The sequence below is a fragment of the Poromitra crassiceps genome, assembly GCF_964638095.1.
Source record: "Poromitra crassiceps genome assembly, chromosome: 2".
Taxonomy (NCBI): Eukaryota; Metazoa; Chordata; class Actinopteri; order Beryciformes; family Melamphaidae; genus Poromitra; species Poromitra crassiceps.
This window is the reverse complement of record NC_139624.1, coordinates 64,286,846-64,308,350: the sequence shown is the minus strand read 5'-3', so window position 1 is coordinate 64,308,350 and position 21,505 is coordinate 64,286,846. Positions and strand designations below refer to the sequence as shown.

Genomic DNA, 21,505 nt, shown 5'->3' with positions numbered 1-21,505 from the left:
TCTTGCACATTTTATCTCACCAACTCCGTAAGACAGGCCTATGATGTGTTTTTTGCGATTTCCGAACAAGAAAAGGAATCATCTTTTCCGCGTTGCTCTCCGTCAGACGAGAGAGACACAGCTGCTGCACTGCCAGCCAAGACGAGAGGAGTAGGACTGAGAGAGGGGAGGGGCTGGGGGCGTGCCCGAGAGCACCCACCACACGCATGCACAGCACAGGGAACAGGGAAGTCAAGCAGGCAGATAGACTAGACATGCAACTGAGCAGAGCACTGTTAAGAATGGCTGAAAGAACGAAGCGATCTAAAGTGTGGTTGTACTTCACTCGAGTTGATGGTGACAATTCACGTTGTCACAAGTGCAATAAATCCTTCGCTATTATCCTTCGCAATTTATCTAAACACTTAGCCAAAGTGCATCACATTCAAATGGAGAAATGCACAGTTTTTGACAAGCTAGCTCGCCCTCCATCATCTCCTGTCAATGATGCCACGGTTGCGTTACCCAGTCTACCTCATCAGGTAACTATGTGAACATGGTAATGATTAAGACGAGAGTAGTAAACATTTCCCCGGTGACGGTCATCATCTCAGTTGTCGTTCAGAAATTTTACTTTCAGAGCAGGGGGGGATATTTAGTGATTTGGGGGGAAGTGCAGCAGACAGATACTGTCTTGCTTTATTTTTATTATGCTTTCCCTAGCTGAATGTTGGTATTAACACAGTGTGGTAGAAGGATATTTTAGGATATTTAAATTATTTGCAACTTTCTTTTTGTTAAAGCTGAGCCTGCAGCTACAATGAACCAACCCAGTCCCACTCCCACCCCCACCCCTCCTCCCTCTACTGCTGGTCCAAGCACAAACCCCTTCACCATGGCAGCTAGTGGGAGAATGACCGAGGAAAGGATAAATGAGTGCCACCTAACTGTGACCAGGTTAATTTGTCTCTTTTTTTCCCCCTTTCTCCTCTTAAAAATAACAAAAAGAACTGACAACAACCAGTCCCATTTGTTTCGGGGGTTTTTTCTCTTAAAAACAACAAAAAGTACCGTTAAAGTACCGGATCGATAAGCCGTATCGATAAGAGTACTAGTATCATTAATTCCTTAACGATACCCATCCCTAAGCATAACATTCAGTGTAACAATACGGCACATTAATCACTAGGGGTGGGGGAAAAAATCGATTCACCTAAGTATCGCGATTTTTAATGTCACGATTTTTTGGATCGATCTTTTATTCCAGAATCGATAATCGCAAAAAAAAAAAAAAAAAAAAAAATTTTTTTTTTTTTTTTTTTTTTGGGTGCTTGCAGTCAGGCCACTCACTGAACAGCAGGCTAGGCGCCGCCTACTGGTTTACTAGTGGTTTTATTACTTTATTAGTTAGTCTGAAGTAATAATTACACTTCAGGGTCAAAGTGGGTGCATCTCATTGTAAAATTGGACTTCAAACGGCCCAAATCTGGCTTCAAACGGCCCAAATTTCACGTGCGTTGGCCCATATCGGCCTGGCCTGCTTGGTATCTTGCCCGGCCTGAATTATGATCCCAGTCCGCCCCTGTTTTTAACTATATCGCCCAGCCCTACTCATGATATATAATTAACTCATTCAGTGCCAGCCACTTTTGGAGAACGGATGCTCCCAGTGCCAGAGTTTTCAGAGCGTTTTCAGTGATTTCTCGAGGCCCACAGAATATTGTGTGATATTACTATGTAAACACCGAACACGCACAAGAACGAGCTGGCTCTATTGTATCATCAGCAAAAAAAAGTTTATTGATACCATTTTCCGTTCTTTAGTTATGAGCCGGAGAAGATAGGTTGTTTTCAGCGTTTTCAGGCTTTTCAAATTATTAGCTGAGATAATCCGCCTTTTGTGAAATGCAGCATTTCAAGCACATTCACTGAGTCTGAAGATAATATTTTCTGATGTAGTGACGTAGTTGTTGTGTGATGCCCTGCGTGCACCACCCCCCTCCCCCCCTCCCCCCGTAAACTCCTCCCCACACTGCACACAGCCTCACGCAACCATTATATTTTCGGAGTGCTGCGTTTGTGTGCTGCTGTCGGCTCTCAGCGCCACAGCAGGGAAGAGCCAACCCGGATTGCTGAATGGTTTGGCGTCAGGGGCTGCTTTCCTGTCTGCTAATCGGGTGGAGAAACTATACAGACAGACAGACAGACAGACAGGGACAGAGGGGCTCAGTTGTGAGCGCGGATTGACTCCTGTTCGGAGCCAATGTCAGCTCCCGCGACAGAGCAAATGGCTCTGGGAGCATGCATCGGGTTGTCTTTGATCCACGGCTTTTAGGCTGTTTCTCGGACCTGTCTCTAATCTGGACTGCACCGAGCAAGCACTGTCGCCACCTAATGAGTCCGTAAAATAGGTTATACACCTCCAATAGCTACTATAGTTGTACAGGAGCTGCGGAAGGCTTTGATCGACGTCCCACCGTCAAAAAACGCATTGGACGTCGAAGGACGTCCGTGGCATTCTACGTCACTATTTAATTGGACGTCGAAGGACGTCCATGGCATTCAATGAGTTAAGCAATATATCACGAGAGCAAGTGTGTTGTGGTGAATATATCCCCCTGATCAGTTGTTATCCCACGAGGCCGCAGGCCGAGTGGGATAACAACTGAGCAGGGGGATATATTCCACAACACACGCTGCTCGAGTGCTATATTGCTTTTATAAAAGGGTTCCAAGTATAATAATATAATAATAATAACACTATAAGTCCGACTGGCATGGTATTCTGAGAGTCAGTTGAAACACTACTGTAAGGCGGGACCTCTAGCAAGAAGATAGACATGCGGGTGATTTGATTGGATCGTTCTGGAGACTGAAGTCGACATTGGCCAATCCTGGCGCTTGCTGCGAACCTGAGAGCTTTTTGCAAAGTCCGACACCAGAGCTGTACCAAGTAACGTTACGTCTTATTTAGAGATGCGGGGTTAAGAGTGAGGGCGCGCGAGAGAGGGGTTAAGACATTAGCCCGCGTCTATTCTTGTACAAAACATCATTTTCTGCGAAGTATTAGTAAAGTTATAAGCGAAGATCGATTCACAAGGATCTGAAAGGTGTCTCCGCCATTTTGTTTTCAAAGCCTTTAAGAGAGTTGCGCCATCATGCGTCCATAATGACTCATTGTACAAAGACTTGAAGCAGTAGTGACCCTGGCATTCTCAGGGCTTGCCCGACACCAACTAACGTTACGGGGTTAAATGCGGGGTTAAATGCGGAGTTAACAGCCTTTCTTTTGCAAAGAAGACATTAGCCCGCATCTATTCTTGTACAAAACATCATTTTCTGCGAAGTATTAGTAAAGTTATAAGCGAAGATCGATTCACAAGGATCTGACAGCTGTCTCCGCCATTTTTTTTTTCTACGTTGTCATTTGAGGTAAGCCTTATTATTACTCTCTTAGTAAGAGAGTTGCCATGGCAACCAATAACCCATGGCCATGGGTTATTGAACTCGGTTACTGGAATTATACAATGGCTGTGAACCAATCAGATTGCTTGATTTGAGAGAGCAAATTGCCTTTATACCATGGTCTGGGTGAATACTCGATTCTGATTGGCTGCAAGGTGTCCATTCATTTGTGATAATGTATAGTGATAATGTACACCTAGCTAAATGGTCTGTTCTCCGTTCATATCAATGCGCCAGGATCACGACAGAGCCGTTTGAGCTCTATTCCACCATTAACGCTTAATATGGCACTCTTATAAGTTTAGAAAAAAAAATTAGTCGGTCAAAGTAACTACCGTATTTAGATTACCCCTGTGTGCTCAGTTTATTAAAATAATGGCTATTTAGAAATCAGATTTTCGTTCTGGTCAGCTGACAGAAGCCGGGCTCTCAGCTGTCAACTGTCAAACCCTCTTGTTTACAAATTGCAGCAAGCAGCAGCCAGGCGCAGAGCGCGCGCTGCCTCTATCACGGATACAAATCAAGTCGAAGGGGAAAAAGACGAGATCTACAAAAAGAAAACAATGAAATGGGCAGTTAACAGCAACACACAGAGACGTCAGTGCATTCTTAAGGTCCTTACACATCGGGAGCGTTTTTTTCGTGCGATTAATTTGCACGTCAATAATATTTTCCGAACCTATATCAGTTAATGCAACCGTGCATACCAACGGCGAAGTTTCGCTGAGCGTTATTGCAGTGTTTTTCGAACCACGGTCGATTTTTCAGAAATTCGCTTCCAACGTGTACACATCTGTGGCTGTGATTGACAGGTGGGTCAAAACTCGCATCGCAATTTCGTGCCGTATATTCGCATTGCTCTTGATGTGTAAGGACTTTTAGACATTGCCGTTTTATTTTGTATGTTGTTACATACAATTGGCCAAATTATTAGTTAGCTTGACTCTAGAATTGTGCCAGGTGCAGGCACTAAGCGGCCATTTTTTCCAATGATAGCCTAATCTTGAGCAGCCGAGGGGACTATTTTGTCTCGCCGGTTCTCAACTCATATTCAAGGTTATTAAAACTAGATTTTGATTGCAAAATGCATGAAAATATAAATGGTCTTGTTTTGTTTCTTTGGCAAGTGACCATGGTATAAGCGGGTTAATGCACTTCGAGGTGTCCAACTGTCCATTATCAGAAATTAATGAACTTCGCGGAAGCAACCCACGCCTCTGCGTCGTCCATTAATTTCTGATAATGGACACCTTGTCGTGCATTAACCCTTATAAACATAACCAATGTGTTTTACTTGCCTAAACATAACCAATGTGTTTAACGTTTTGTTCTGGTGATCAGGGTGAGGGAGCATGGCTTTGGACGACGAAGGAAAGAGAAAAAGAAAAAGGCAAATGGTCAGAAACATTTCTTCAGCACTGGGCATTTTCAGAGGGATCCTCTCTGTCTCTGTCTCTGTGTGTGTGTGTGTGTGTGTGTGTGTGTGTGTGTGTGTGTGTGTGTGTGTGTGTGTGTGTGTGTGTGTGTGTGTGTGTCTCTCTCTCTCTCTCACATAGACACACACACACAAACACACACAATTTGCCTGCACCCGAGCAATGAGGGGAAGGAGTGGAAATGGGGGGGAGTTAAAAGAAGTGGTTTTCTGCAGGGTCCATTTGCTCGCCTGGCAACGGGCCAAACAGGAAAAACTAACACAAGACCACAAAGACACAAAGAGAGGTGAGGGGAGGGGAGGGGGCTCCACCTGCCCCTGTGACCCCGGCACCGCGCTTCACCAGGAGTTTGACTGGATCACGTCTGCTGTCTGCTCCTCATCCGCCCGGCCGTCACCACTGTCTGTAGCCTGGCAAAAAAAAACTCAAGAGAAAAGCTGTCCATGCAAATGTAAATGCCCAAGACTGAAATGTGTGATTATTTTGGCCCGTGTGATTTGCGTGAAATTAATTTGAAAAAGGTTGGCAAAAGCAGGCGGCAGCACAAAAAATGATCTTTCTCCCACCCCCCACCCAGGCTTTTTGAGATTTTTCAATTGCAACCCAAGAGGATTTGGCCCGTGTTGCGTATGGGGTCTAAAATGTGTAAACTATGTTAGTGGGCTTCCATTCTCACTTTCTTTAGTCCACATGGTGGATCATTGCACATGGCGTTCACACTCGCACACGCTGGTCCCCACGGCGGGGCGACGGGGGGCTACAGACTGATCCTCGGCAGATATGACCTACTTTCCATTCAAGCCTGTCGCTCTTTGTTCAGCTCCATGGTGGAGGAGGCTGCGACTGCCTGTGGAACAAAAGAGCACAAGCAGCAGTTGGAGCCTTCAAACAAGCTGACCCTGCCTGGACATAGCCAGCCCAAAAACAAGCTGACCCTGCCTGGATACAGCCACCCCAAAAACAAGCTGACCCTGCCTGGATACAGCCACCCCAAAAACAAGCTGACCCTGCCTGGATGCACAGCCACCCCAAAAACAAACTGCTTAACCAGTTGGTCTATGACAGGCTCAACAATTCTTAAACCAATCGAATCACTTTATAAAAAAGCATTAAAAAGCCTAGATAAAAAACCCTTCACCTATCATAACTGCAATATTCTAACCAAATTCAACATGCTAAGCTTTGACAACTTAAGGAAATTCACCTCTGCCTGCTTGATATACAAAGTCCTGCATGGCCTAGCGTCTCCACCTCTTTTAACCTTTATTAAATATAGATCTACTGCCAATCCGACCCGGCTAACTAGAGCCATCACCAACAGGGATTGTGAAGTTGCGCTCAGAAGAACCCTGTTTGGTCAAAACTAGGGGTGGGAATCGCGGAGTAACTCACGATACGATATGGTCACGATACTTGGCCCTCGATAACGATATTATCACGATACAGCGATTCTGCGATAATCGATATATTGGAAGACATTTAGCCTACGATAGATCACGATATCTGTGTAACTGAAGAGAAAAAAATACCCCTAAAAGACAAGAAGCAGGTATTATGTATTTATTAGCAGAATTGACATGAACTCACTCAGAGTTCACTCACTCACTCATACCATTTTCGATACCACGGAGGAAAAGTTACACATTAAGAGTCTTTTTTTAATTATTATTAAAACAAGAGAACAATGGCAAATATTCACAATATATTTTTAAGTTGTCTTAAGTAGTTAGTTGGGGGTGGGGATGTTCCAGCTTTCATGTTTCATGTAGGCTACAATTCCCTCCAAAGCCTCCCTCAAGCTGAGCTACTGCCCCCAGTATGCTCAGAGTGCAGCCCAAGACAGCCCAAACACCAACTCTGCATGTCCAGGATTCAGTTATAAATCGCAACTTCGACAATTCTGCACCAAATAACTTAAATCCATAAGAACTGACGACTGGATTGTTCCTCTCAGTGGTTCCACTGCAACATCAAGGCGGGAGCGCTGTTGTAAAAAAAAAACAAGATAAGCTTCGTATCTTGCCTTCAATACTCTTTGTCTGCTACATCCGGGTACCTCCACCGGCAATGCGTTTAACGTTCAATTTAGCTGCAATCTACAAGCAGGGTCCATGTATCAACAGATTTCAAAGCCGATATGTTACTGGAAAGAGCGTCACTCCGACTGGTTAACAAGTTGAAACATTTGGTCACTCACACTGGCGTTTTGTTAGCCTAGGTAAACCCAGCCCCCACGTGACCTGCTCTCTCAGTTCCCAGTCACTATAGTGACTGAGAACAGGTCTGAGAGCAGGTCACGTGGGGGATGGGTTTACCCAGGCTAGCGTTTTGTGCCCAGTGTTGGTGAAGTGGTTACAGCAGCAGTAGTGGGATTAGCTAATGTAGCTAACAGCTGCGGTGCTGTGTGTGTCTGTGTGGAGGAGGCAGAGGGAGCGCTGCTGGTATCGATAAACTTGATACTGTAGAAAATGAGTATTGTATCCGTTTAAAAATGTTTAGTAGCCTATCGAGTAAGTACCTATTAAGGGGCATTTTACACGAGGACGGTTTCCTATGGAAACGGGGAATTATTTTATCGTTAGTGCCTCTCCTTAAGACGGCGACGGCGTTTCTGCGCTTTGGAGACGACACATTTTGGAACCACCTTCCAGAGTGAAATTGTTGGTGACGCTTCCCGCTGAGCGCTCCATGTAATCGGCGATAGTCTTCCCAGAAACTCTGACGTGTCTGCACACGCGACACACGCTTGGCAACATTCAGAATTAAGCTACACTGCGGCCGACTTCAGTTACATGTTCAAAGCGAGCGTTACTGCTGCTGCGAGGAGCCGATGGCTGTACCCGGTCGGCATTTAACGTTAGGCAAGCACATCGACAGTGTGTTCTCACTGCAGCCTACACAGTAGACAGTGTCAGCACAGCCAGTGCTCCCGATCCTCGCTGCTCGTTAAAGATTTCCAAATAGGCTTATTCTGATAAACTGGTCACATCTATGTAACGTTCTCACCTGAAGAATATTACAACTTTAAAACAGTTTGTTGTTTTTTTAGCTTGAAAACAGCTTTTTGGCAAGTCTAAAAATTACTACGGTAGCCGTAATCTACTTCCGTGTCTAAAACCCAGAAAGACGATTACGATTGGCTGTGGGGGAATCAGTTTAAAAATCCTGCATATTTTAATAACATATCGATACTTGGTGCCAGTGTATCGATAACGTATCGCAAGTGGAAATATCGCGATACCGTGAGTTAGGGCTGCTCGATTAATCGAATTTTAATCTAGATTACGATTTGGGCTGTCCACGATTATGAAAACAAGATAATTGACATCAAACGATTTTGCGGCTCTTGTCTCTCTCGTTCAAGCGCACCCCTTCCTTTGCTCGGCCCTCCCCCAAAGCACACCAGCTCGAGTTGTGACTGTCGTGTGAAGAGCCACAGGCACGTTTCTCCTCCCCGCTTATTTCACAGAAAGAGAGCCGCTGGTCGAGAAGAGAGGTGAAACAACGTATGTGGGGTGGAAACACTATGGTTTCGCCGAGTTTAAAGGTCCTTACACTGTGCATATCTTGCACTGTTTGTTCCAAGTCTGTGCCTGTGATTAACAGGTGGGTCAAAACTCGCATCGCAATAGCACGGAATTGCGATGCGAGTTTTGACCCACCTGTCAAGATATGCGCGGTCGTGGCAGCACCCCGCCACACGACCTCTCCCTCTGTTTAATCACTTGAAATCCACTCACAAAGGGGTCTATGACCAAGAAATAACGCTAAATGAACAAAAAGACAAAGCGCCATCTAGTTACTCCTGCCACAACACAGTCATCGATTCAGGACAGTCTTTACAATGCGACCGCATTGATATGATGCATGAATATGCATTCAACAGCTAACGATCTCACAGATAAACATTAACAATAGCCTATTATGAACCTAAACGTAAGTCGCTTTGGATAAAACTATCTGCCAAATGAGTAATTTAATGTACGTAGCCTAATGTAAACGGACGTTACTCAATAGCGTTCTCATTTGGTTAGATTTGAGGTTTAAGGACTACTAGTTCAGATGTTTACCAACATATTGAATGTAGATTAATAGTTGCAGTTGGTTGTGGCAGTTCACTGCAACATAGTAGGCCATATACTGTATATTTATTTTAGTTTTTATTTTATTTCTAAATCTTTGCACTTTTATTTATTTTCACTTATTTATTTATTTATTTTCAATTATATCTCAAATCCAAAGACATCCAATGTTAAAAAGAAAAGCCAGTGTCAATGTTCAAAAATGCATGATGTTCTCAATGTCAATGATGTCAATAATCGTGTTAAATAATCGTGATCTCAATATCAATCAAAATAATCGTGATTATGATTTTTGCCATAATCGAGCAGCCCTACCGTGAGTATCGATATTTTGTCCCACCCCTAGTCAAAACGTGCTATCCTTTAAAGGAAGTGCTGTATGGAACAGCCTACCTCCCTCTATAAGGGGAAGCTCCAGCTTGGCCACCTTCAAGGGCCATCTGAAGGCGTGGCTGAGACTTAACCAGTCCTGTGACCATGTGTGATTGTGCAGGATGCTCACACATGTACTAACTTTTACCATTAATCATTTATTTTTCCTTTTCTCTCTTTTACTAATTGTACTATTACTGATATTGTATATTTCCTATGTAATGTATGCGTTTTCTGTCACTTTGCTTTTTCTTTGAATTACATCAACCTGCCAAGGGACTCCAGATGGAAACTAGCCTTCGAGCTATAATCTGGCATATTTACATGTACTGACTGTACTGTTCATTAATATGCACTGTCCCTTTCTCAAATAAATAAATAAAATAAATAAAACAAGCTGACCCTGCCTGGATACAGTCACCCCAAAAATAGCTCTTATCGGACGCTAGAGAGCCTCTGCATTTTTAGGTTCACGCTCTCTGGATCTCTCCTCCTCCTTGTTTAGGCTTTGATCTACCTCCACCACAGACCAGGGAGGATACTGTCAGCCTCGGCTCCTGGCCTTCTACCCAGTCGGCTGGTGCTGGGTGATGACAGAGATATCATGGAGGTGGGAGTGGGAGGAGGCCTGAGGTATCAATCTAGGGGATGGAAGGTGAAGGGAGAGGGAGGGAAGGGGAGAATTCCATTTCAGTTTCCCATCAGGGCCAGGGGCATCAAGAGGTTCGGGTTGGGTCTCGCCTGGTCCTAGAATGATGTGGTTTGAAATAGGGCTGGGCAATATGGACAAAATCAAATATCACTATATTTTTGAAAATTACATCACTTTACTGTAATACAGCCTTTAAAATCAGGAAAAGACAACACTTATGCTATATCACAATATAACTAGAGGTCGACCGATATTGCTTTTTCAATGGCCGATGCCGATGCCGATCTTTAGAGAGCAGGGCGGCCGATGGCCGATATATAATGCCGATTATTATTTTTTTTTTCATTCGATAAAATACGATTAAAATAAACTCCTCAAAAAAAGTTTGGAAACGTTATTTTGCTCGATTATTTCTCCCCTTTAATAATACCAATTGGTATTGTATTTTATATAGTTGGAAAGCCTGATTAGTCACCTTTACAACGGGGTACAACTTGTAAGGATTGTACATTCGTGGAATGAGAAACACACAGCTAAACGTGTGGGTAGCGCCCCCAAAAAATGTGCAATATTCTTCTGTTGGTATTTTTTTTTAAAGAAATCTAGTAGCCTAGATTTCCATTATCCATTCATGCACATTGAAAATCGAATATAACATTATACTGTAGGCCTACATCTAATATAAGATGTTATCTTAGCCAGTACAGTAACATGTTTTTGATTATTCTTTTTATTAAATAGAAAAATACATTGGGTTATGCGGTATAGATTTCAGTAGTGACTGGTAGGCTATAGCGAGAGAGCAGTATGTCAGAGAACTCATTCATGCACTGTTCTATACATTAACAATAATAATAATAATAATAATGTACAGTAACTGTTTAGATTTGCTGTCATTTGATGGGAGAAGTGTGTTTGCAGAAGATGGTGGTGACTGAGGAAACGTAACGTTACAGTAGGCGCATGGGTGCATGAGAAGACTCACATTCAGTGGCGGACTGCATAATCGGGCACGTCGGGCAAATGCCCGGTGGCCTGGCCTGGCCTGGCCTGGCCTGGCAAAAAAAAAATCTTTTTTTTTTTTTTTTTTTTGCAGGCCGATGCCGATTAATTAAAAATGCCAATAATCGGCCCCAATTAATCGGCCGGCCGATTAATCGGTCGACCTCTAAATATAACAATATCCAAAATCTAAGACAATCTAGTCTCATATCACGATTAGGGTTGTGCGATGTCAACCAAATAGCCATTGCAATGTTTCCACAGTGAAACATCAATGCACTCACATTTACAACAGGACAGCTGAGCTGTACATGTCATCAGAGACCAGCGGGGTTGGATAGGCTACTACTATAGCACAGACCCAGGTGACTCAAACAGTAGTCTATCACTACCAGCAATATTGAAAGGCACAAAAGAAATAATATTAACGTTACAGATCCTGACCAACAACGTGTGTGTTGAATTTAACTAGCTGGCAGAAAACGGGCAGAATTACTGGTGGCTAACGTTAGATTCGTGTGGGCTCAGTTTTTAACCTAACATTACGTTAAGGAGAGATAGAAACACAGCAGCAGGCAGCCTATGTAATGGAGTGACTTCATGGAAACAGGCGAGTTGAATTCACAGTTGAAGGTTTGTATTTGTAACATTACTCACATTGGGTTGAAAACAGGAAAGAGAACGTGAAGTTTCTTCTTTGTCTTAACATTTTCACAACACAACTGTCTTCTGCTTATCCTCTCCATCCTCCTCTGCGGAGTTGGAGTTGGCCTTTTTTATTATTAAATATTTTCATTCGAACAGATAATCACGATGGTCCGATGTAGAAGGCTCAGAGGTCGATGGGGGTCGGCCCATCGACGACGGCCGATGCCATCGTCCCAGTGCCAACCCTGATATAATATCCATATATTGCCCAGCCCTAAGTCTGAAGCTTCAATCGATCTTTAGACAGAGCGTGGTCGCTATACAGGTATCAAGCAAGCAGCTCTTCGACACAAGCTAGTGAAGCAAAGCTACATAACCAAGCAGTTGTTTTTCACCATTTCTCACATTAAACCCATTAAACCCATCTTTGCGACTAATTTACAGAACCCTCCATTAAGCAGTGGAGCCGTGAACAGACCATTTAGTCTTTAATGACCCAACTGCAACAGCCGCCCTGCCCCAAAAAGACACACATGTGATTCTGCAGCAGCCAGGACTAGGGATGCACCGATCCACTTTTTTCACTTCCGATCCGATTCCGATACCTGAATTTGGATATCTGCCGATACCGATATTTTTCCGATACCATAGCTATTTTTTCTTGAATATACAGTACAGACACAAATTTGGCCAATTGAAGAAAATAGGAAAGAAAAATACAACTTGAAAAAAGCAGACAAAATGAAGGAAATATACAAAGCAAAAAAGGATCATTATAAATCAAATCTGAACTATTTAGGCATTGCTGCTTTAGAGAAGGACCCTCTGCCTGTAGCTGGCTCCTGCTAAGAGACATAATTAGTATTTGGTAATTCATTATCTCATAACATTAGCTACCTGCTTCATAAACAAGAACAATTAGGTCATTAGACAATTCCATTTCCACTCAAATGTATTAAATAACATTTCAACCATCGTTTCAACAAACCAACAATTAAACACCCCTGCCACTTTGAACACTTGGTCTGATCCCCCGGAAACCCCCACCAGAAACTACCAAGTGGTACGCTCCGCATCTGGGGACTTCCGGTTTTGTGTAAATGAGTACAACCTGTTGCTATGTATGATTAACTCCATAACATTACTACTATCAACATCTGATGCAACATCAGAGAGGGGGAGAGAGAGATGCAGCGATAATAACACGGACTTCTCAGTAATCACCTTAGCCTTCGTGTCATTACAAGTTGCTGTCTTGCTTTTTGGTGTTTCAAGAGTAAATATCTCCACTCCACGGACATGTTAAGTTACAGCAGCCTGCGGTATGCTAGCGCGCTGCAAACTGTGGAATGGAATTTCTGGAGCGGAGGCATGTCTCATGTTACGTTGGGGGCTCAGCGCGAGCCATGCTGGATCGGCACACACAGCACGTGGATCGGCAATATCCGATCCGTGAATTACGTCAGTATCGGCACCCGATACCGATATTGGATCGGCCCCATCCCTAGCCAGGACACACACACCTGATTCTACAGCAGTCAAGACACACATGTGATTCTGCAGCAGCCAGGACACACACATCTGAATCTGTGCCAGCCAGGACACTAGGGATGTTCATCAATTATCAAAAATCGATAATTGATCGTTAAGGAATTGAATCGATCATGTGGAATTTTTATCGTTTTTTTTGTTTGTTTTGCAGACTAGGTTTGGGTGGAATTCGTTCCTCCTCGCCCCACTCCATTGCACAGCCGACTAACGTGAGGTGGAGCTTCATATAGTCTCTAGTTTTCTGGCTGGGCACGGGCCTTTGTGCCAACAAAACTGTTTTAAACATGGGGAATTCACACCGGTATGCGCCGGGGACACAAACAAACGCACCTAGCGGTCTGCGGACCTCAGTGAGGCTCAGGCCTGTTGATTTGACTCTTGTGCGGTCAGCTAAGCTGGAAGACGCTGATTGCCTTACATCATGTAACCTGACATGTAACATGTTTGTTTACCTGGCCACAGCGCTAGTGTCTGATATTCTTACTACACAGCGGCATCGCCATTATAGGTGGCCGAGAACGTGCAACGTTATTACCAGACCAGAGTTTAAAAAAAAATATATATATATATATATATATTATTATTATTATTATTATTATCATTATTACGCTATCGATAATCGTTAATTGATCGTTCATTTTCCCGATTTTCGATTATGGAAATTGTTCAAAATGAACATCCCTACAGGACACACACACATGATTCTACAGCAGTCAGGACACACATCTGATTCTACAGCAGTCAGGACACACATCTGATTCTGCACCAGTCCGGACTCCGGACATTCCCCCTTCAAGGGCAACGGCAGAGGATTTTAATAAGCACCTGCAATTCTCGTTGCTCTTGTCAAATCTGCCAAATGAGGCAAAGAGGTCTGATGATGAATGAATGCAGCTCTGCAGGAGACAGTGACAGAGAGAGACAGACAGAGAGACAGAGAGAGAGAGAGACACACACAGAGAGACAGACAGACAGACAGAGAGACAGAGAGAGACAGACAGACAGAGAGAGACACAGAGAGAGACAGACAGAGAGAGACAGACAGACAGAGAGACAGAGAGAGACAGACAGAGAGACAGAGAGAGAGACAGAGAGAGACAGAGGACGTGCCATCGCTCAACTCCTGACATGACAGGATGTGATGGCAGGCGAGGACGCTTCTCTGCAGAATTGGGTGAAATGAGTGTAGAGTAGTGGAATAAATGTAGAGTCAGACATGACATGAGAAGGGAAATGCGAAAACTGGGAGAAGGAAAAAGACGAGAATGACACGAAGAATTCCCCCATTCCATTCTATTGCAAAGCATAACAGTCAAATTTAATCAAATGTCCCGTGTTTAAAGGAAATAATACATTTGAAATCAATTAATTTGTTCATTTTGGAGTGTACTATTACTTTAAATTATTGAAGAATTCACAAAAGCCTTGTGGTGACAAGTGAAGCAGCTAATGCAGGCCTAGCAGCCTCTCCTACCTGCATGTGCTCTGTGGAGCTGCTGCTCAAGTCGTCTCCTGACTCGGAGTCGTTGCGGATCATGTTGGACCCCTCCCCGGGCAGGTCGTCCGGTGGGGGGGTCCGGTCACTGTCTGGACTCTTGTTGTGGTTGTTCCCCACTTTGGGAGGGGGCGAGTCCGCCCGTGTCCGTGGCAACGTGGAGTTAGTGGTGTGGTGATGGTTGTTATTGTTGTGGAGGAGCACCAGCTCGGCCACCACCTTGCAGTGATGTGGACTCCCCACGTTCTGGTTAGCGTCCTTGGGCAGAGCGGGCGGTGTGACACGGTCAGAGGACGGTGACGGGGTGGAGGAGGGCGATGAACGCCCAAAGCTGGACATCTCCTGCTGGGGCCTGTTGAGGTTCTCATCGGATGCCCGGCGGATGTCCAGAACGGTGGGCTTGACCCTCGGGGTGGGCTTCTGGGGGGGCATGAGCGCCCGACGCACCTCCTTCACATACTGGGCCGGCACGTAAAAAGCCTTCGTGCCCTCCTCCTTCCTCACCTGCCACCAGTCTTCGTTTGTCTTCCTCACCAGCATGTAGCACTCTCCCTGGCGGATGGTCACCATCTTGTCCTTGGCCTTGTACTCGTAGTCATACTCCACCTCAATGTAGACCTGGCCCGGGGCGACGGGCCCCTCTCTGTCGGCCATGACTGCCGGAAGGACCGTTTGAACTCTGACCTCGGCGGCTCAGCGGCCCAGGCCTGGAGGGATCCTCATGGCTGACTGGGGAACTGCTGCAGGAGAGGAGAGAGACGGGGTGTTTTGTTTTAGTTAGACGTCACAAGCTACATTCTCAAGATAGGGAAGGTGCAAGCCCTTGAGCACAAACTGAACTCACACACACACACACACACACACACACACACACTAGGGATGGGCATCGAATTTCGAATTTTCGAATAATCGTTGTTATTATCAAGGTCGACTTTTATTATTGAAAGTCGAAATTCGAAAAAGAAAAAAAAGAAAAAAAAACTTCACCGGCTTGGTCAGTCGGTGAAGAGGGAGAGGGGGTGACTTTGGCACCCCTTTGGCACTCAGACCTGAGCCTACTAAATATTTAATGAACCACTCATGATTGTCAAAACTGTTTTTTATTTTCGAAAATGTCAATGTCATGTAACATGTTCTTTACTTCAGTGGTGCAATGCTTGTTTGAGCTAAAAATCCACAGCAGAAGCTTTTTCTATTAATTAATAAAGCCTTAGACTTAGAATCAGGGGAGACAATGCAACATTTCACTCACAATTATTATTATTTTTTTTACATTTTTAATTTTTTTTACATTTTTTTATTTATTTTCGAATTTCGATTAAAAGTCGACTTTGGCCAGCGAATTTCGAATAGTGTTTTTGCTAGAAATGCCCATCCCTAACACACACACACACACACACACACACACACACACACACACGCAGTACAAAGCTTTCAACCTTACAAATCACACCTTACCTGTACTCAAGACATGGTACAAAGCCTTCAGCCTTACAAATCCTTCCACCTTATATACTGTTCAAGACATGGTAGACAGCTTTCAGTTTCCACCTTACAAATCCACCTCACCATATTTCTACAGAAATAAGGTGGTATCTGTAACGCTGCTGAAAGTGAAAGCTTTGTACCATGTCTTGAGTACAGGTACAGACATGTACTCAAGAAGACATGGTGGTACCTGTACAACGCTTTCAGTTTCAGCCTCACAAATAACGAAAACGAAATCTCAAGGTGCAGAGAATAAAACAATCATACCAACATGGTAAAACTTTTCAATTACATATAAAGCAGACAATAATAAGCACAAAGTAGTAAAACTGGTCAATTACCCATAAAATAGACAATAATAAGCACAAATCATAAAAAGGTTAAAAAAATGCATAGGATTTATGACAGAGTTTTAAAAGGACGAGGACATAAGAGCTTGAGCCTAGGGTAACACAGAGAGGATTTTTATTTTAATCCTCGATTATCGATTCATATGTCCAGAGATCGATTAAAAAAAAAAAAAAACGGCTAAAATATTATGCTGTGTGTGGTAGTTGAAACATAGTTTCAAGTCAAGTCAAGTCAAGTCAAGTTTATTTATATAGCCCTAATTCACAAGCATGTCTCAGAGGGCTTCACAGAAAGTATGTCTAGCTAATTCTAGCTGACACAACAGTAACAAGAATATACAGAATAAAGATAACATTTGAACAATTGATAATATAGAAAATATAGGAATGAGGGGAGAGCAGAGGAGAGCGCAGGAGAAGGGAGAATAGCAGGGGGAATGTGAGAGAGTGATGGGGTGGGGAGGGTATAGGAGGTGGGGAGGAGCAAGAGGAGAGAGCAGGAGAGGGGAAGGGAGGGGAGGTGTGGGGGAGAAGAGAGCAGGGGGAGGGAGGAGGTGGGGAGAGAATGAGCAATATAGACGGAGGAGAGGGGGGAGGTGGGGAGAAGATAGGAATGTGGAGGAGGAGAGAAGGAGAGATGGGGGTGCAGGGGAGGGAGAGCCAGGGTAGAGAAGCAGGGGGAGCGTCCCACATCCCCCCCCCCCCCCCCAGAGAGGAGGAGAGAACAGAGAAGGAGAGGTGGGAGGGTGCAGGGGAAGGAGTGCAGGGGGAGAGGAGGAGAGAACAGAGAAGGAGAGGTGGGAGGGTGCAGGGGGAACGCGGGAGGAGGAGGCGGGGGAGGGAACAGACCTCTCCGCCCCCTCCCCCCCCCCCCCCCGAGAGGACAGAGGGGAGGAGAGAGCAGAGAAGGAGAGGTGGGGGGGTGCAGGGGAAGGAGTGCAGGGGGAATGTGAGAGAGGGGAGAGGACAGGGAGGAGGAGAGAACAGAGAAGGAGAGGTGGGAGGGTGCAGGGGAGGGAGAGCAGGGGGAACGTGGGAAGGGGCGGCGGGGGAGGGAAGAGCATGGAAGGAGAGGGTGCGGGGGGGGGGTAGTGGGAAATGTGGGAGAGTGGGGAACAGGAGGGGGAGGAAGGGAAAGGAGCGGGGGAAAGAGAAAGAGAGGGGGGGGGGAAGATCAGACAACTGACTACTCTAAGCATTAACCAGAGCTAACTGGGACATAGTATCTAGCTAGTCTACAGCCTAATCTGGCCTATCCTACTCTGCTCTAGTCTGATTTTTGCCTGAACACTAACAGGTCAGCCTTCAAGTTGACGTTTATTTATGTTTGTAGTTGAAACAAAAACATAAATACTGTAGGCTACATGAATGGAAATGTTTGATCATTCATTAACACGTTCACTGCCGTTGACGAGATATCTCGTCTTAAAAAAAAAACGGTTGACTGCCGTTGACGAGATATCTCGTCTTAAAAAAAAAAAAATGTTTTGACGGTGGGACGTCGATCAACCCCTTTTACATCTCATATTAAAATATGGGAGGTATTGAATGTGTATAATCTATTTTACCGACCCACTAAGTGGCGACAGTGCTCTCCAGACGAGAGAAAGCCAAGCAAAAACAGCCGCGTGAGGAAGCCATTCTCATGAAAATGGATTGGCGAAAACGCTTTCGCTTTCGTGCAGGGAGCTGGCGGTGGGGGATTGCAAATTTGCATAATAGATTACGGGTGGAACACACTTTGAAACACGCAGCATAAATAAGACCAGAATCGCAAAAGCTTCATCAAAGCTCTCAACCGAAACCCCAAGAAACGAGCGAGCCCATCCAGACTCGCCCAAAGAGCGGCCGCCAGCAGACAGGAGCAGCAGCAGCAGCAACTCGCTTGTGACACGCCCGCTGCAGAGCCAGGGAGGCAGGAGGAGAACACACATGGAGGGAGGAGTTTGAAGGAGAGGGGGGTTTCCTGCTGTTATGGAGGAAATTACTGTTCAAAACTATTGTTTAGATGTCTGACGTCTTACTGATGCCAAAAATTTATGGTTAAAGTGACTGTTCTATCGAATTTCACAAAAAGGCATTTTTCTCAGCTTAAATTTTCAGACGCTGAAACCATGCTGTATTCAAGTGCTAATGCCTACATAACTACTAACTCTACAAACTAACTCTTTTAGACAGAGAAAGCACACATTCTATTACCGTAAATTCCAGACTATAAGCCGCGGCTTTTCCCCGTTTTTTGGGCTTTTTTGGCCCCTGCGGCTTATATAACGGTGCGGCTTATCTATGGATTTTTTCAGAAAAAATAAAAATAAAAAACGGAATTCTCTCTTCTTTAGCACTCTTTCTAACTATAAATCCACTTCTGTTTTAATTTCCTCTCTTGCCCTCTTTTCACCACACCGCGGACACTGTGTGCACTGTAAAAAAAAAAACAGGTGGTGTTGTGTTATGTTGTTTTGTTGAAATGTTAATAAATGGGAGCTTCCTCAAACAGCCATCTCTTTCCCAACAATCCCCTCTGTGCACGAACCCTTACATATGGTAATTAAACATTAAAACACAATAAAAAAAAAAAAAAAACATTAAAACACCCGCGGCTTATAGTCCGGTGCGGCTTATATATGTAACAAACAGTCAATTTTGCTGCTGCGGCTTATAGTCCGGTGCGGCTTATAGTGCGGAATTTACGGTAGTTCTTTTGAGATATTTTGTGTTCACAAAATCTTAGCAGAAAATAATCCTCGGCTGTTGAAAGATGAGCCAGAATCCTCAAAAAAAACCTTTGGCAGAAGCTACCTACAGTAAAAAAAAAACGGCTGGCAGTGAATGTGTTAATATCTACTTTTAGAAATTATATACGGTAGGCTGAAATCAAATCACTGTGCATAATTGTGAAAGTGTCTTTATTGACAGATGAAAAGGCTGTTATTTACCCTTTGTCACCACCTGGTAAGTAAATATACGTGTAACTAAAACCATTAAAATTGACAACAGGTCTGCAACTTTTTTTCCCCATGTATCTACTTGGCTCGTTGGGAACCCCTGTGTTACATAACTGGACAGTCATGTAATTCAGGTTACAGCTCAAAAAACACGTTTTGGTATCACTAACCAAATCAATATTGAAATTGATCGAATCGGAATTGAATCGAATCGAAATTAATCGATTCGCAACCTTGTGAATCGGAATCGAATCGATTCTTGAAATTTGAACCAATACCCAGCTCTAGTCTTCAGTTTTGATTTAAAAACAGCCAGAGAGTCAGATGCCCTGATTGTTGCTGGGAGCCGGTTCCAGAGACGTGGCCCCAGCGACAAAAAGGCACTACTCACCTAATTACCACTGTAACACACAGCCTAACTCACAGACATGAACTATTTTCAGACCACAGTCATACTGTTAGTATGTATGTATGGTGAGTCGAGAGAACACAGTGCGGCAAAAACCACAACACACAGTCAACATAGACTGCCGTGGTAACCGATGCGGCCACATAGGATATCCACCATGGGAACCTGACCACCCTCTGCAGAGCCAGGTGACGACAGCACGACCACACACACACACACACACACACACACACACACACACACATCCTGCATGCGATCCAATGACAGCAGTGGACACTAGCCACTTTCACACACAGATCGCGCAAAATTGCAGTTCAGAAGGCCCGCAAAACCAGCAGCCTCGCCACAGAAATTGCTTTCACACACAGCCAAGCAGCACCGCCACATTCCCGTCCTGGGGTGTGCTTTCAGGTGACAGCCACCGCTCCCGGATTGAAAGGTGAGCGGAGGCATTTCCACCCAGCAGCTGCGGTCGTTAAGGATCAAAGTGATAAAACACGAAAGTGTTGTCCACATGCAGCATGGTAACAAGGCTTTCACTATTCATCTGATCGACTTTATGGATCACAGATGCACCATCATGTAGCCTATAGACCAATTATACGCCTACGTCACAATGACAACAAAGCAAGCTGCGTGCGCAACGTGTAGGCAGAAAACCGTCAGCCCAGCATTCACAGACAGTGAAAAAGCCCCGCTGTCAGGACTGCTCTATGCCCATCTGCAACACACAGTTATATTTTAGTTTTAAAATGCAGTTCTCGGCTTACTACCACAGCTTATCGCCTAGTGATAAGCAATGTTATGCATCGAAATTAACGTTGTTTAATGGGATATGTCTTACAGACCCATACGCACTGGCGCTGTCAATTGGCCAAGCCTAGTCATACATATCGTGCATTCCTTTATAACTGGGGATAGCGTAGATAATTATTCTGTAACTTGCAAAGATATATTGTTATGTTGATGATGCACACAACTCAATAATGACATTATGTAACGTTACTTGGTCGTTAAACTAACCGAGCGATGTGGCTGAGCAGCCTACAGTTTCAGGCAGCTTACCTGATTATGAAGAGCACTGCAAAGTCGGGCATTTTTAACGATTTCCTCTTTCGGCTTGCAACCAAAGACACCTACGGTTAGCATTAAAAGCAAGGACTAAAGTTTTACCGAATCCCGTCAACTCATACTGCTTTTATGCTAACCGTAGGTGTCTTTGGTTGCAAGCCGAAAGAGGAAATCGTTAAAAATGCCCGACTTTGCAGTGCTCGCTCATTTCATATCAGGTAAACTGTAGTAGGCTGCTAGTAACAGCCACATCGCTCGGTTAGTTAACAACCAAGTAACGTTAAATAATGTCATTATTGAGTTGAACTGATTGGAACGAGGACATCATTAAAAATGCCCAACTTTGTAGTGCTCTTCATAATCAGGTAAGCTGCCTGTAGCTGTAGGCTGCTCAGCCACATCGCTCGGTTAGTTAACGACCAAGTAACGTTACATAATGTCATTATTGAGTTGTGTGCATTATCAACATAACAATATATCTTTGCAAGTTACAGAATAATTATCTACGCTATCCCCAGTTATAAAGGAATGCACGATATGTATTGCCGGCCACTACGCTT

The 21,505-nt window shown here is 44.3% G+C and overlaps 1 protein-coding gene across 3 annotated transcripts in view; it reads right to left on the bottom strand.

Annotated features, from left to right (window-relative positions):
* The window catches only part of LOC310789783 (rho GTPase-activating protein 12-like), a 118,761-nt gene that overhangs the window by 79,728 nt on the left and 17,528 nt on the right, over window positions 1–21,505 (bottom strand). For all 3 annotated transcript variants that reach the window (XM_083651463.1, XM_083651464.1, XM_083651465.1), the window contains exon 2: window positions 14,662–15,422. In XM_083651463.1, the coding sequence (XP_083507589.1) occupies window positions 14,662–15,336 (675 nt within the window). In that variant the 5' untranslated portion in view covers window positions 15,337–15,422. The remainder of the gene's footprint in view (window positions 1–14,661; window positions 15,423–21,505) is intronic.